The sequence below is a fragment of the Drosophila pseudoobscura genome, chromosome 2 (assembly GCF_009870125.1).
Source record: "Drosophila pseudoobscura strain MV-25-SWS-2005 chromosome 2, UCI_Dpse_MV25, whole genome shotgun sequence".
NCBI lineage: Eukaryota > Metazoa > Arthropoda > Insecta > Diptera > Drosophilidae > Drosophila > Drosophila pseudoobscura.
Window position 1 is genome coordinate 2,146,180 of NC_046679.1, and position 14,958 is coordinate 2,161,137.

Here is a 14,958-nt window from a genome sequence, read left to right on the forward strand (position 1 = left end):
TTCACCCTGTCCTTTGAGAGGGCCCGAGGGTTGTAGCTTGTTGAGGGGCTTGGCTTCGGTCTCTTCCCGTTTTGGCGCTCGACCCGAGCGTTCGTTTTGTCTATCAACAGCCAACAAGTATTTTTTATAAGTGCTAAAAAGAAAAAAAAAGTGTAATCGCGGCGGGAGGAGAAGAGCTTCAGCATTCCGGCATTAGTCTTCCAGCCTAGGTAAGATTGAGAAGGGTAAAGGAAAATTGGACTAGTCAGTTAATTTCATCCGTGTAGGACCGGCCATTGGCGCAGTGGATGCCGCAAAGGAGGAACGCCGCATCGCCGTGTTTTCTTTGCAAAGCGGCCCGGATCAGCTTCGCGGATCCAAAGACGCGAGGCGTCGAGGAGATCGAGCGTCCAAGGGACGCCAGAAGGGGTCCAGAGGAGCAGCCAAAGCAGCGGTGGAAAAAAATTGCAGGCCCAAGTACCCGGGCACCGACGTCACGCTAGCGGGGTCTTTCGAGTGGCTTCGTGAGTGCTTTTATCGTCGGGAACCGATGAAGTGATTTCGGAAGGGAAAATCTAAAACTAAAAGAAACCGGGAATGGCCGAGATCTCTAGCAATAATAGGATGCAGTGTTAAGTGATTAGTGTTAATAATTTAGCGAGTTAAGTAATATTTCTTTGTTAGTTTTTTTTTGTGCGTTAAAGTCTGCGACAGTCGGCGAAGGGCAGGCGAAAGAAAAGGAAAAAAAAAGAAAGGGCGAGAGAGTTTTTTTTGTGGTACTCGAGTGGAATGAGTCGCTCAAACTAAGAGTGGAGCGAGCAAAGAGTGAATTTGCGAGTGAGGTTTTTTTGTGTGCCTTTGTTTTACTCCCGATTGGAGTTCACTTTACAGGTCCAAATCTCCTCCGGGAAGCGCTTCATCGGTGGATATGCGGATCATCGGGTGAGTGAGAACGAACAGGAAAATTTAACCCTGGCAATTCCACTCATGAGAGAAAAGAAAATAGAAATTTAGATAATTACATACTTCCCCCTATTGTTTGTTCCGTTTCTTCCCCCCCTTTCGGTCTGGCTGTTGTACTGTCTTTATACATAAATTCCGAGATAATTGTTAGTTTTATTCCTCATCATTATTAAGCAATTTTATTGATATTATTTTTTTATTCTTTTTACTTTTTATACGTACTTTTTGTTGAGTTATGGTTAGTTTTAATTTAGGGATCGCTCAGTTTTTAGTCATAATTCAATAAATTTTATAATGTTTTAGTTCACAGTTTTTTTTGCCTTCGGCTAGCCAAATGCCCCTGAGGATCCCATAACGACGCAAAGGGGCCATTCCATATAAATTGCGACCTAGGAATGGCCAAGGTAGGGAGGGTCAATCCGCCCTCAACGAGATCTGAGGCGGGGAAAAGCGTCCGGGGACAGGTCGGAGAAAGGGCCAATCATGTGTTCAAGCAATTTTAGGTCCACCGTAACTCTCGTCGTAGCACGCATAAATTTTAACTTGTTAATAATGAAGATAGGCGTCAGGTGAGAGGAGGGCAAGATCACCACCCCAATTAGCCGACGAGCATCCCAGCCGGGAATAACCGCGTGCGCCCTTCTCCCACTCCCCAACATCCAGCCTGGTTCGTTACAGTTATAAGTAATTATTAATTTCATTATTATAAAGTTAGTGGCGCCCAACAATGGGACCCAAAATAATTGGTAGAACCGCATCCCGATGTGGTCAACGATATCGCAGAAACACACACATCAAAAACACTTTCGGTTTTTCTGGCAAACGATGTACATATGTAGTGTGCTTGAGAAGAGAGGCATATACGTTTATTCGCTTTATTCTCAAACTACGGTTGCTGCAGTATCTGGGCCAGAATACCGATCTTCATAGTCAGCTAAATTTTGCAAGTCAGTCGCATAGGATTTATTGTTGAGAAGTTGCTAGCAGCGATCGACAAGCCACGGCTGAGGACGTAGAGCTTAGTAGGCGATTAAATACCCTACAGTAATGGAGTCCGTAGCCCAACGAGTTAGACGTTTGGAAAAGCAGGGAAGAAGTCTTTAAATAAGTCCACCCTGACCACGAATAACGAGTTTTAGCAAAGACCCATCCATAGTTTACAATAGTCATGCGGCAGAGCTAGCCATCAAACGCTCGGAAATACAGAACAAAATCTTTAATAAGAGTTTGCCTGGCCACGGGTGATGGAAAACCAGCATACCTGTCCGCGGAAGCAAGAGTGCGAAGGAGAGTAAAGAAGACGAAACTGATTAGCTTCGATTTACTCGCACTCGAGCTTGCAGTCGTTGTTTTTGTCTTGCGGATCGGCGCTCCAAAGCAATAAAACGTTTGGTTGTTGTTGCGAGGGCTGATCAGCGGCACAAGCAGCGGTAAATTATCTTTGTTCTTTCTTCTCACACCAGTTCCGATATGGTTTTTTTTCAGGGGAACTAAGCTATGCTTGAAGGCAAATAAATGTTTTTTTTGATTTCTTTATATATTGCGATTTTCACAAAATATTATTCTTATTTTTAGTTATAAATTGTTTTATGTTTTATTATCAGCTACAAACGCGTCTCAATTCCTCAAGCTGTAAGCAAAGAGTTTTTATTTTTTTTGTGTCACAAGAAAAAAAAAGTTGCTAGAACGCCGAAACAGCTGTCTCGGTTGAGATAGGTCATCGACCGGCAAAGAATTGTGAGCACTGGGAAGAAAAAAGCTAGGTGACGGGGCGAAGGGAATCAATAATGGAGGGAGAACCTGTAAATCCGTCCGTTTGCATTCTGTGTGGGGAAGAGTTTGGATCCCTGCAGTTATACAAGACCAGGTGTGGCCACGAGTTTCATAAAGCTTGCATCGTCCCCTACTCGAAGGAAAATGCTAAATGTCCCAGATGTGGAAGAGTCACTTTTGAGTTGCAAGGCGGCGCATCGGTTTCGGGCACGCAAACCGCCAAACAGCAGGCAGGAAGCAAAGAAAAAGCTTCAGGCACCCCAGCGACGGGATCAGCAAATAATAATCCAGGTTCAGCTTCAGTTGATGGCGGGAATATAGGAATCATGATTACCCAAGCAGTGCGAGCCATGCAAAACGACCTTTTAACCCAGTTGTCGGAGCAGATGGCGCAAATAATACAAACCAATGTCGCTGCGCATCTTCAACTGACTGGCCGGGATCAACACGCTCGAAATATAGCTCCAGACCATAGTTCGCAGGGTCAGGAAGCAGGCGGAGGCCGAGAATCGGCAGGATTTTACAGAGAGGGCAGAGACACTCCTAGAAGTTTAGCTTCCGATCTGTCCCAAAGGCCGGACAAAGTCGTACATATTATGAATGGTTGGAAGCTACGATTTAGCGGGGATGCGGAAGGAATTAGCGTTGATAATTTTATCTATAGGGTAGAAGCTCTCACTCATGCAACGCTGGAAAGCAACTTTGCGGTGCTATGTAGCAACGCTAGCATCCTCTTTGACGGAAAGGCTCGGGAATTCTTTTGGAGGTTTCATAAGTCAGTGGTAGTAGTCCGATGGGATGTGCTTTGTCAGGCATTAAAGAAACAGTTCCGAGACACTCGCACGGATGTGGACATTCGAGAGGCGATCAGGGACCGGAAGCAGAAAGAAAAAGAAGGGTTCGATGCCTTTTATGATGCCATAGTCCAGCTAATGGATAGTTTAGAGTCTCCCTTGTCAGAAAAGTCTGTGGTAGACATATTGCGAAGAAATTTGAGGCCCGAAGTAAGGCACGAGTTGCTCAACATAAAAATAACTTCGGTTGGGGAGCTCAGGGAAATATGCAGACGAAGAGAGAGTTTCCTGGAGGACGTGAGACGGAATTATGGTTATCAAAAGAGTGTTCCTTTCCGTAGGCAAGTAGCTGAGTTGGTGGAGGAGCACATGTCTGATGACGCAACGGAGTTTTCCGAAGGTGAGGGCGAAGCCGAAATAGGAGCGTTGGCCTTGGTATGCTGGAACTGCCATAAGGAAGGACATCGGTACCAGGATTGCGAATCCAAACGCAAGATCTTTTGCTATGGGTGTGGCATTCCAAACATTTACAAACCAGCTTGCGAAAAATGTCAGAAAAAAAACGGCAGGGCGAGCACACAGCCTCGTCAGCTTCAGAGTGTGCGTCGCCAAAAATCCGCGAACCCAGACGCCAGCCAGTAGAAAATCAACACCAGGCAGTTATAGATACGAGCATTCCAGTCCAGCCCGTCAGTACAGTAAAAACAATTTTATGGCATAATTTCATTAATTCTAAGTCAGATGCAGAAGCTGTAGAAACACTGTTCCGTCGTAGATCCAATTCAAGAAACTCCAAACGGATGAGATCATTTTGGAAGGCAGCTAAATCAATAAATGCGATTAGATACAAAGAGCTAGATAAACGTCCGTACGCAGAGGTAAAAATTTTTGAGCGGCCAGTGCTTGGGTTGTTAGATACAGGGGCAGCGATGAGTGTAGTTGGTGGGAATTTGGCTAAACAAATAATTACCAGCAGGATTCCATTTAAACGGGGCATCTCAGTTGCTCATACCGCAGATGGCAGGCGGCAGGAGGTTCTGGGTCGATTGAGAACTCCAGTCACCTATGATAACGTCGTGAAGGATTTGGAACTGCATATCATTCCGTCGCTTAGCCAGGACTTATATCTAGGAATCGATTTTTGGTCAACGTTCAATTTATTACCTCCGGAGATGCAGGTAGCAGAAATTTGTCAGGAATCGCACGTACTAATTCCAAGTCAGAAAGAGGAGTTGCAGAAGGTTGTGTCGGAATTTCCATCCTTTGCAGTCTCTGGTTTGGGTAGAACATCGGTTTTGTCGCACTCCATCGATGCAGGAGATGCTAAGCCTGTAAAACAACGGCATTTTCCCGTGTCACCAGCCGTGGAGAAACTGCTGTATGCCGAAGTGGATAGGATGCTCAAATTGGGAGTTATTGAGGAATCTGACAGCGCCTGGTCCTCTCCAGTTGTGCTAGTCCAGAAACCGGGAAAGGTTCGACTTTGCCTAGACAGCCGAAAAGTCAATGCCGTTACACGAAAGGACGCCTATCCGTTGCCGCAAATAGACGGTATACTAAGTCGCCTCCCCAGAGCCATGTTCATCTCGAGTCTGGATCTCAAGGATGCCTATTGGCAGATACCCTTAGATCCGGAGTCTCGGGACAAAACTGCTTTCACAATTCCAGGTAAACCTTTATATCAGTTTAAGGTTATGCCGTTCGGTCTCACCAACGCGTCGCAAACCATGACCAGATTGATGGACAAGGTGATCCCTGCGGAACTTCGCAATGAAGTCTTCGTCTACTTGGACGACTTGTTAATTGTTTCCGATAGCTTTGAGTCGCATATGAAGGTGTTGAGAGTGGTAGCGCAGCATGTTCGATTGGCTGGATTAACGCTCAACGTAGAAAAGAGCAAATTCTGTATGCGTTCGGTGAAGTATCTTGGTCATATCGTCGGGGAGGGTGTCATTCGAACGGATCCCGGGAAAATTTCGGCCATGATAGACTTTCCAGTGCCGAACTCTTTGAGAGCCCTACGGAGATTCCTTGGGATGGTTGGATGGTATCGTAAGTTTATAGCAAATTTTGCGTCGATAGCTTCCCCTCTCACTGACCTGCTGAAACCTAAGTGCAGATTTGTCATGACTCCAGAAGGACGTACCGCGTTCGAGGAACTTAAAAAACTGTTGTGCTCTGCGCCAGTTCTTCGTAGTCCCGATTTTAGCCAACCTTTCTTTGTGCATTGTGATGCCAGCAAGTCAGGTGTTGGAGGTGTCTTGGTGCAAAAGACTCCGGAAGGAGACGAATTTCCGATAGCTTTTGTGTCGAAAAAACTTAATAAGGCGCAAAGAAATTATTCTGTGACCGAGCAAGAGTGTCTGGCGGCGATTGTTTGCATCAATCGTTTTAGGGCATACATAGAGGGACATGATTTTACGGTTATCACCGATCATGCATCTCTGAAATGGCTCATGACGCAGACGGATCTACATTCGCGGCTGGCCCGATGGGCATTGAAATTACAGGGCTTTAACTTCAAAATAGAACACCGGAGTGGGCGTTTAAATGTTGTACCCGATGCCTTATCCAGAGTTAATGAAGAAGATTTGGCGGCCGTGGATGTTGGTTATGGGCAAGCAGTTGATCTCGAGTCACCAGCTTTTCAGTCCGACGAGTATGTGGAGCTGGTAAACAGAATAAAGGCCAATGACGTTAACTTGCCGGATCTGAGGGTGGTCGAAGATCGTGTGTACAGGAAGTGTGATTTCGCCACAGGGAGTACTCTTCATGATCATTTTATATGGAAGTTATGGATCCCACAGAGTCTCATTCCAGAGGTACTAGCCAATGCTCACGACCATCCCTTAGCATCGCATGGGGGAATTCATAAGACTCTAGAGCGAGTGCGACAGTTTCTCTATTGGCCAAGTTTGGTCAAAGATGTAAAAGCGTATGTACTCGCGTGCGACACTTGTAAAGCAACTAAAGCACCGAACTCTGTCCAGCGACCCCCGATGGGAGTGGCACCCGAGTCGCAGAGGTTTTTCCAGAAGCTATACGTAGATTTTCTCGGCCCTTATCCACGTTCAAAAAGCGGGAATATTGGCATATTTATAGTACTAGACCACTATTCTAAGTTTGTCTTCCTGAAGGCTGTAAAAAAACTAACGGCTGATCTCGTGATCAAGTATCTGCAGCAAGATCTATTCCACACTTTTGGCTTTCCGGAGACCATCGTATCGGACAATGGCTCGCAATTTAAGTCGGAAGTCTTCCAGAAGTTTCTCAAAGCGCACAAGATATCACACACGGCCACAGCAGTATACTCTCCGCAGTCGAATGCGTCAGAGCGAGTAAACCGATCTGTAATTGCCGCCATTCGTTCCTATGTGAGGTCCGATCAGAAAAATTGGGACGAGGAGCTGAGCAGCATTTGTTGCGCCTTGCGAACCGCGGTCCATTCTAGCCTTGGAACTTCGCCCTATTATATGGTATTTGGGCAGCAGTTCGTTAGCTCAGGGGAAACGTATAAAGTTCTGAGAGCTCTTCGATTGTTGGAAGATAAATCCCTAGTCTTCTCCAAGGAGGATTCGTTGGAATTGGTACGTAGCAAGGCCTTAACGGTAATGGAAAAGCAAAGGCAGAAAAACGAACGTAATTACAATTTGAGATCAAGGGAGGTTTCGTACCAAGTGGGCCAAGAGGTGTTCCGGAGGAACTTTAAGCAGAGCAACTTCCAGGCTGGCTATAGTGCCAAACTGGGCCCAGCCTATGTGAAGGCCAGAATCCGCAAGAAGATAGGTAATGCTTATTATGAGTTGGAGGATCTACAAGGACGGTCTATGGGGCGATACCACGCGAAAGACTTAAAACAATAGCTGATCCGCGCAGTTTGGATCCGACTTGTGTGATACCACTAAGTCAGATCTTTGGCGGGGGGTATTTGTAACGCTTGGATCAGCGAGCGAGCTAGTTCGCAGCGCCATCTAGTGGTCGGCACCGTAAGGGCCGTGGTAGACCAAACACCCTCTATGGGCTAGGTCGGGGAGATCACGAAAAGTGGCATAGGAAGAGTGATAGAGTTAACAGCTTGGATTGTCAACTTTCTCTGGCATTTCACCCTGTCCTTTGAGAGGGCCCGAGGGTTGTAGCTTGTTGAGGGGCTTGGCTTCGGTCTCTTCCCGTTTTGGCGCTCGACCCGAGCGTTCGTTTTGTCTATCAACAGCCAACAAGTATTTTTTATAAGTGCTAAAAAGAAAAAAAAAGTGTAATCGCGGCGGGAGGAGAAGAGCTTCAGCATTCCGGCATTAGTCTTCCAGCCTAGGTAAGATTGAGAAGGGTAAAGGAAAATTGGACTAGTCAGTTAATTTCATCCGTGTAGGACCGGCCATTGGCGCAGTGGATGCCGCAAAGGAGGAACGCCGCATCGCCGTGTTTTCTTTGCAAAGCGGCCCGGATCAGCTTCGCGGATCCAAAGACGCGAGGCGTCGAGGAGATCGAGCGTCCAAGGGACGCCAGAAGGGGTCCAGAGGAGCAGCCAAAGCAGCGGTGGAAAAAAATTGCAGGCCCAAGTACCCGGGCACCGACGTCACGCTAGCGGGGTCTTTCGAGTGGCTTCGTGAGTGCTTTTATCGTCGGGAACCGATGAAGTGATTTCGGAAGGGAAAATCTAAAACTAAAAGAAACCGGGAATGGCCGAGATCTCTAGCAATAATAGGATGCAGTGTTAAGTGATTAGTGTTAATAATTTAGCGAGTTAAGTAATATTTCTTTGTTAGTTTTTTTTTGTGCGTTAAAGTCTGCGACAGTCGGCGAAGGGCAGGCGAAAGAAAAGGAAAAAAAAAGAAAGGGCGAGAGAGTTTTTTTTGTGGTACTCGAGTGGAATGAGTCGCTCAAACTAAGAGTGGAGCGAGCAAAGAGTGAATTTGCGAGTGAGGTTTTTTTGTGTGCCTTTGTTTTACTCCCGATTGGAGTTCACTTTACAGGTCCAAATCTCCTCCGGGAAGCGCTTCATCGGTGGATATGCGGATCATCGGGTGAGTGAGAACGAACAGGAAAATTTAACCCTGGCAATTCCACTCATGAGAGAAAAGAAAATAGAAATTTAGATAATTACATACTTCCCCCTATTGTTTGTTCCGTTTCTTCCCCCCCTTTCGGTCTGGCTGTTGTACTGTCTTTATACATAAATTCCGAGATAATTGTTAGTTTTATTCCTCATCATTATTAAGCAATTTTATTGATATTATTTTTTTATTCTTTTTACTTTTTATACGTACTTTTTGTTGAGTTATGGTTAGTTTTAATTTAGGGATCGCTCAGTTTTTAGTCATAATTCAATAAATTTTATAATGTTTTAGTTCACAGTTTTTTTTGCCTTCGGCTAGCCAAATGCCCCTGAGGATCCCATAACGACGCAAAGGGGCCATTCCATATAAATTGCGACCTAGGAATGGCCAAGGTAGGGAGGGTCAATCCGCCCTCAACGAGATCTGAGGCGGGGAAAAGCGTCCGGGGACAGGTCGGAGAAAGGGCCAATCATGTGTTCAAGCAATTTTAGGTCCACCGTAACTCTCGTCGTAGCACGCATAAATTTTAACTTGTTAATAATGAAGATAGGCGTCAGGTGAGAGGAGGGCAAGATCACCACCCCAATTAGCCGACGAGCATCCCAGCCGGGAATAACCGCGTGCGCCCTTCTCCCACTCCCCAACATCCAGCCTGGTTCGTTACAATTTCGGGGGCCAAAGCTTTGCATACAACTGCACATTTATATGAACGATGGAATACATCTACAGGATATGGTCCGCCCTTTTTCACGAGTGTTCTCAAAACGGGCCATCGGTCAATACCACAAATTTCTCAACTTTTTGGTTCACAATTTGAAGAGCTTTGGATAGATAATTCCTTAAACTGAAGAATCCGACTTGTGTTAGTCCTTGGGATCATTTACATTTGAATTTTAATTTTGATTGACTGCAAAAGGAACACGAAATAACACGAAATTCAAGGATTTCTCTATCAGAGAATATATAATATTATTACAACTTTTTATATAATCTGATTTATTCTTTATATCTTTATACATTTATCGTAGTCCGATTTCAGATATTAAGGACATCGCTAGATATATGTATCACTCTGCACACGGTTTTGTCCGATTGAGTACAGGGCTTAGATGGAATCCTCACGCAAGAAAATCTGATTTAATTGGAAATGTTCTCCTAAATTAACCGGATGGATTGACAACAACTACGAGTATTAATTAAGAGATACGGACCTCAAGACTTGACATTTCCTCCGACAAGACACAATTAGAGCAGATGAAGATTGGGGTCTGGTATGATCGCTATAAAAGGCCCGGCACTTATCCATTTCTATCCAACTGTGTTTTCAACGAGAGACTTCGCAATGTTTTCGAAAACCTCCCTGTTGTTGGCGATGCTCGGCCTGGGCCTGGTGATGGGTACTCTGCCCAAAGTGAAGCTTCCAACCACCCCGAAGATCCATCGCCTGGAGCAACAGACAGAGCTTCTGTCTGTCCAGAATCCTGTGGCGACGCAAATGTGCTTCGGCTTCTATGGACCCATCCTGAACAATGTTTCCACCACATACGAGATCAATTACTCGGTGTGCGCCAACAACTACGAGATGGCCAGCCAGAACATATACTGCCGCTGGAACAGTACGCTCATTGGATTGTCCCACGAAGGAGACTCTGGCTGCAATACCTTCGTCGATTGCGCCACAATTGTCGACTATGTGGAGGCCTTTGAGTGCTTCGCCAGAGTGGTAAGTGTGAACGATGGCATTAGATGGAGACGGAGATCACATTTCGGGTGTCTGGCTGTTTTCTAGGGGGCCCAAGAGTCCAAAACGATGTATTCGATTTCAGCAAACGCCACCCAAATAGCTGCCACCATTCAGAGTGATCTTCTTCTTGTCGAGAGCCGACGGGACGTATGCGTAAATGATGCCGAGAGGGACTTTGTGGAGGATACGACTAGCACATATGAGCATTTGAACGCCTGCCTCAATGGAGCTGCTCTGCCAAATGAACCAGTCTCTACAGAACAACCAAGTACAACAGAAATACCACAAGGCACAACAGGCTTTAGGATATATTGGAACTAACAAGCTTTTAGTGTAAACAACTTGAAGAGCAAAAAATAAAATAGATTGAGCCTGAGGAGGGAAATCGTTCTAATCAATTCCCACAGCCCAACGCCCCATAGCCCCGGACCACCCGAAATGTCGAGCTGTATCAGTGCCGAAAACGAAACCGAAACTATCCAACTAATTTCTTTTATGTCAACATTTTACGACTGAAGAGTTCCCACAGACAGGCCAAGACCGATATCGGGACGGCTATCAATGGCCTCTGTGCGTGTGCACATCCTTATCCCTATCCTTTGGCACTGCCACACCCCCGGCAACGTGTGGCAGGTACACACGGAAATCAGTTCACCTCTGAGGCCACGCCAAGAGAGTTGTCTTTTGAAATGTTGCCGACATTTTCCCAAATTTTGCGCTTAATTAATTGTGAAATATGGGCTGGAAAATCAATTGACAATTGCGAGGTTTTGCTCACAATTGAGTTGTAATCGTAAGCCACGTTATGGCCAAGTTATGCAAGTGAAATCCGGGGCCAACCAAGTAGGCGTCAAACTGTAGCTCTTGTTGTTGCCAAGGATCGTCGAACTCTCTGGATGGGGGCTGCGGCAGCGGCTGCGGCTGCTGCGTCGATACGATACGACGTCGATGGAACGAACTACTCGTACAATTGCCAGTCATGTCTTCATAAATTTTATTGAATTGAACCGCTTGCCGGGCCTGGACGTATACGTGGACGGAGACGTGGACGTGGACGGGTCCAGACCTGGGCAGACGGGGCAGGCAGGCATTCAGTCTTCAACATGCGCCAAAAACATACAAAACGGCTCCGCGTCTGAGCGGAGGAGTCGTCGGAGGGGGAGAAGGATGATGATGGCTTGGGGGTCGGCTCGAATGGGTTGGCCAGCGGGCGGAGGAGCGGAGGAGTGCCTAGAGTCGGTCGGGTCGGCCTTTGGGGCTTGCGTCTATTCCGACCATTTCATCTTTCGCCGACGGCGTATGGCTCATGTTGTACGTAGCCTTAAATTGAATCGTTACAAATTTTGTTGCTCGTTATAGCAAGCGTTTTATTGCTTAACCAGTTTTGGCTCAATACTCAATGCAAAGCAGACGCAGACGCAGACTTCGACATCGCCATCGCCATCGGGATCGGGATCGGGTCCAGAGCCAAAACCAATCCGGAGATTGTGATCGCTAAATGGTACCGACTGCCGACTGCCAAGCCCCGAGTCCCAGTTACAGAACCGACCTCGGATCGACACCAGAGGGATGGCCGTGGCCTCCTCAAACGGTAGCCTCTCGGGTACGCCCCGGACTGGGCAGCGTTTAATAACTTCATTAAATGCCCTTTGACATTTATGCCAGACAGACAAGACACACTTATTTATGTCCCGGCACTCTCGCCTATCGCCGGACAGATCGGCTGGACAGGTAGGGACAGGGGAACTCTATAAATTACATAATCATCTGATAATGAAACTGTTTACAAGCCAAGACTCGAGGCCAGCACGCCCACAGTAGCCACCGCGGAGACAGGAAAAAGGTCGCACGGCAGCGGCAGCGTCAGCGGCATCGATCCTCGATTCCTATTCGGTTGTCCTCACGATTAGTCTTTTAGTCTTTTTCTGTTGCTTCATTTAGTTATATTTAATGGTATTCCATTTTTTAAGAAGCAGCCCCGAGTCAGAGCTAATTGCTCTAATTTCCAGCTAAGCAGACGCGATCCTGACATTCCTCTGGGATGGCTGTATCTGTATCTGTATTTGTGCTCTCGGAGCCATGCCATAAATATCGACTCTTGATCGGATCAGCGATCGCAGCTTGCGCCCGCCGATGCTTATCAATAGCCAAGAGGGACGGGCGCTGTCCTGGGATCCGAATTTGTCTCCGACTTTTTTTTGGATTTTTTCGTTATTTTGTTTGTCTTTTGGCTGTCGTCGGCCCTTTTGGCAAACAATGGTTCTGTGGCCGGCATTTGAATTTGACTTGGCCAAGCTCCAGCTCCAGCTCCAGCCTCAGCTTTAGCTTCAGCTCCGGCTCTAAAGATTTATTACGCCGAATGCCCTACAATCTTGAGGGGACATTGCTCTGGCTGCTCTCTCCTTATCGCAGACCATTCCACTATGGGGGGAGCACGTGGCAACGCTGAGTCGCTGAGCAGTCGAGTAGTCGAGTAATCAGAACTTTGATAGTACAAACGACTCATAATTGATCGACTAATTGGCGGTAGCGGAGGGAACAGGTCATTTTGACTATTTAATCTACTAAGAGAGTTTACTGCTAGATATGGGTGCCGTGCTTTTTAGCCGGAATACTATACGTCTTATCAATCCTTCGATTGGAAATAATAATAATACAAGAGCATTTAGTGTTCGTCTTGTTTTGAGACTTGTTTTCAGGTCTCTCCCGAACTGCCGCTGTGATTTTTGCGTATTTTGTTCGAGTCTCCCCCAGAAAATAAACCGAAATGTGATCGATATGCGGCGGCCATCCGACAGAACTTCGTTATCGTTTTCATTGTTGCTCCGTGGAGGCTCCCTCCGAGCACAGCAAAAAACAGAATTATTATGTATCTCGAAGCGATTAACAGACGCATTTCAATTTTATTGCGCCAGATCATTATCGGAGCGCGCAGATTGAATGAAGCCACAGAAAACCTTTTTTCCCCGTTGTTGTTTCTGCCGCTGAGGCTGAAAACTGTACGACAACAAATCATTAGATCATGATCATGATCTTAACAAAATGGTAATAATAAAAACGAAAACAGAAACCGAAGCCGAAACCGAAACCAGCCAGGCGATTTTGGCATCAAAGACAAACCGAAATTAACATCAAGGCGCGAAGAGAAACTTTCGTTTCCTTTCCAGACTGGGGTCTGATTTCACCCAGTGCCACAGTTTGGCCAATGGCCAATGGGCAAAGCAGAACACCATCCTCATGATCATCCACATGATCATGATCATCATGAGCAGCTAAACGGAGACGTGCCATTGCGGGTGGCTTTGCTGATTAGACAACAAGTGTCTGAGCGGCCTTTTCAAAAGCCAAATCCACTAATGAGATGGCCAAATGCTCATGAAAGACGAACAGAAAAAGAGTCCCAGCCAGAGACCCATTCAGAAGGTGTGAAAATCGATTTGAACACCAACCGAGTGGCGGAGGCGGAGGCCCCGTGAGCAAATAAATTAATCAAAAGGAAATCGGCGTTAAAAGCAAATGAGTTATCCACCGTTGACGGCTAATTCACATATGATTTATTTTATAAATTAGGCAGCCCAGCAGCCAAGCAGACAAGCAGCCCGGCAGCAGAGATCAAAGATGGCTCGCAGATCGTGGATCGGGGATAGGGAATCGGAAAGTGGAGAGCGGAGATCGCACTTAGCTCCATTCGGTTGTCAAATAATCGGCTGGCTTTTTGATCCCACCGCCTCTGAGGTGAGGAGCTCCTCTCTGGTGAGCGCTCACCTGCGACAAAGCACTTCGGAAGCGGCTTCTGTGGCCCAAAACCCAAACGAAACGGTTTAATTTGTTTGTGCAGCGGCAGCGTTTGGTAATGAAACGCTAAGTGGCCAACAGTTGTTTAACCAAGGGCCAAAACTGTTTGCTTTTGCCGGATTCGCCTGACAAATTGTTTGACTCTGACTCCGACTCCGACTTCCAGACTCTGCTCGAAAATTGGCTGCGAAAAGGGTATTTTTCGGATGAGAAGTCCTCTCCATCCATTCGATTCCCCGAGCGCTGCTCAGCATTTATCAATTTAAGAACGCAACTTTATCGCTTAATCCCCGACTTTTCCAATTACGGCACTAAGAATATGTTTTCCCCAGCCCCAGTCGCAGCACTGTTTGCTTTGAAATTGATTTACACCAGAGGAGGGTTAACCACCCGTAGCCAGAAAGGGGCAGCCTCTGTTTATCCCATTCGTGCCACCCCTCAACGCGCAGCGCAGCCCTATGATATATGTAATTTTGATAACGAGAGCATTTAACCCAGTGAGAGGCCAGGCCAGGCCAGAGAAAATGCCAGGGCATCCCCAGATTCTCCCATCATTTGCCCGCCTAACGACCGCCAGTCTCAGTCCCACTCCCATTCCAAATCCCTATACCGAAGAGCAAATCCCAAGAACCCACAAACCACCCCCACGCACGAGAGTCTCTGTGGATGGGCCATGGTGGTGGCTGGGTGCCAGGGCCACCACATCATCCTGCATCCTGTTGAGCTCCCTCCCTCCGTCTGTCGGCGCATATTAATCCAATTATCATGCACTGTGCACAAAATCACTTAATCGTTTCGAAATGCGGAAGGCCACACCAGAACGGGGTGCCGGGGGGAGGGGCGGGCAGTGGGTTCC

At 46.8% G+C, this 14,958-nt stretch overlaps 2 protein-coding genes across 3 annotated transcripts; both read left to right on the top strand.

Annotated features, from left to right (window-relative positions):
• The first annotated feature begins 1,183 nt into the window (after window positions 1–1,183).
• Window positions 1,184–4,803, top strand: LOC117183494 (uncharacterized). Of its 2 annotated transcripts, XM_033377335.1 has the most exons (3): window positions 1,184–1,346; window positions 2,547–4,198; window positions 4,251–4,803. In XM_033377335.1, the coding sequence occupies exon 2, from the start codon at window positions 2,730–2,732 to the stop codon at window positions 4,149–4,151; it is 1,422 nt and encodes a 473-aa protein (XP_033233226.1). In that variant the 5' UTR covers window positions 1,184–1,346; window positions 2,547–2,729; the 3' UTR covers window positions 4,152–4,198; window positions 4,251–4,803. The 2 variants fall into 2 exon arrangements, with proteins under 2 accessions (XP_033233226.1, XP_033233219.1); XM_033377328.1 differs by having other exon boundaries at window positions 2,547–4,803.
• A 5,066-nt stretch (window positions 4,804–9,869) lies between these two features.
• LOC6896775 (uncharacterized) lies at window positions 9,870–10,684 on the top strand. The gene is made up of 2 exons (XM_033384374.1): window positions 9,870–10,286; window positions 10,353–10,684. Exons 1-2 carry the CDS (start codon window positions 9,906–9,908, stop codon window positions 10,626–10,628), a joined length of 657 nt encoding a protein of 218 aa, XP_033240265.1. The 5' UTR covers window positions 9,870–9,905; the 3' UTR covers window positions 10,629–10,684.
• Window positions 10,685–14,958: the final 4,274 nt, after the last annotated feature.

What these genes read in the sequence shown, in the direction of transcription:
- LOC117183494 (XM_033377328.1), top strand. Translation starts at nt 2,730, where the DNA reads ATGGAGGGAGAACCTGTAAATCCGTCCGTTTGCATTCTGTGTGGGGAA.
- LOC6896775 (XM_033384374.1), top strand. Translation starts at nt 9,906, where the DNA reads ATGTTTTCGAAAACCTCCCTGTTGTTGGCGATGCTCGGCCTGGGCCTG. An exon ending in TTGAGTGCTTCGCCAGAGTG is followed by an intron (nt 10,287 to 10,352) that starts GTAAGTGTGAAC and finishes GCTGTTTTCTAG; the next exon opens with GGGGCCCAAGAGTCCAAAAC.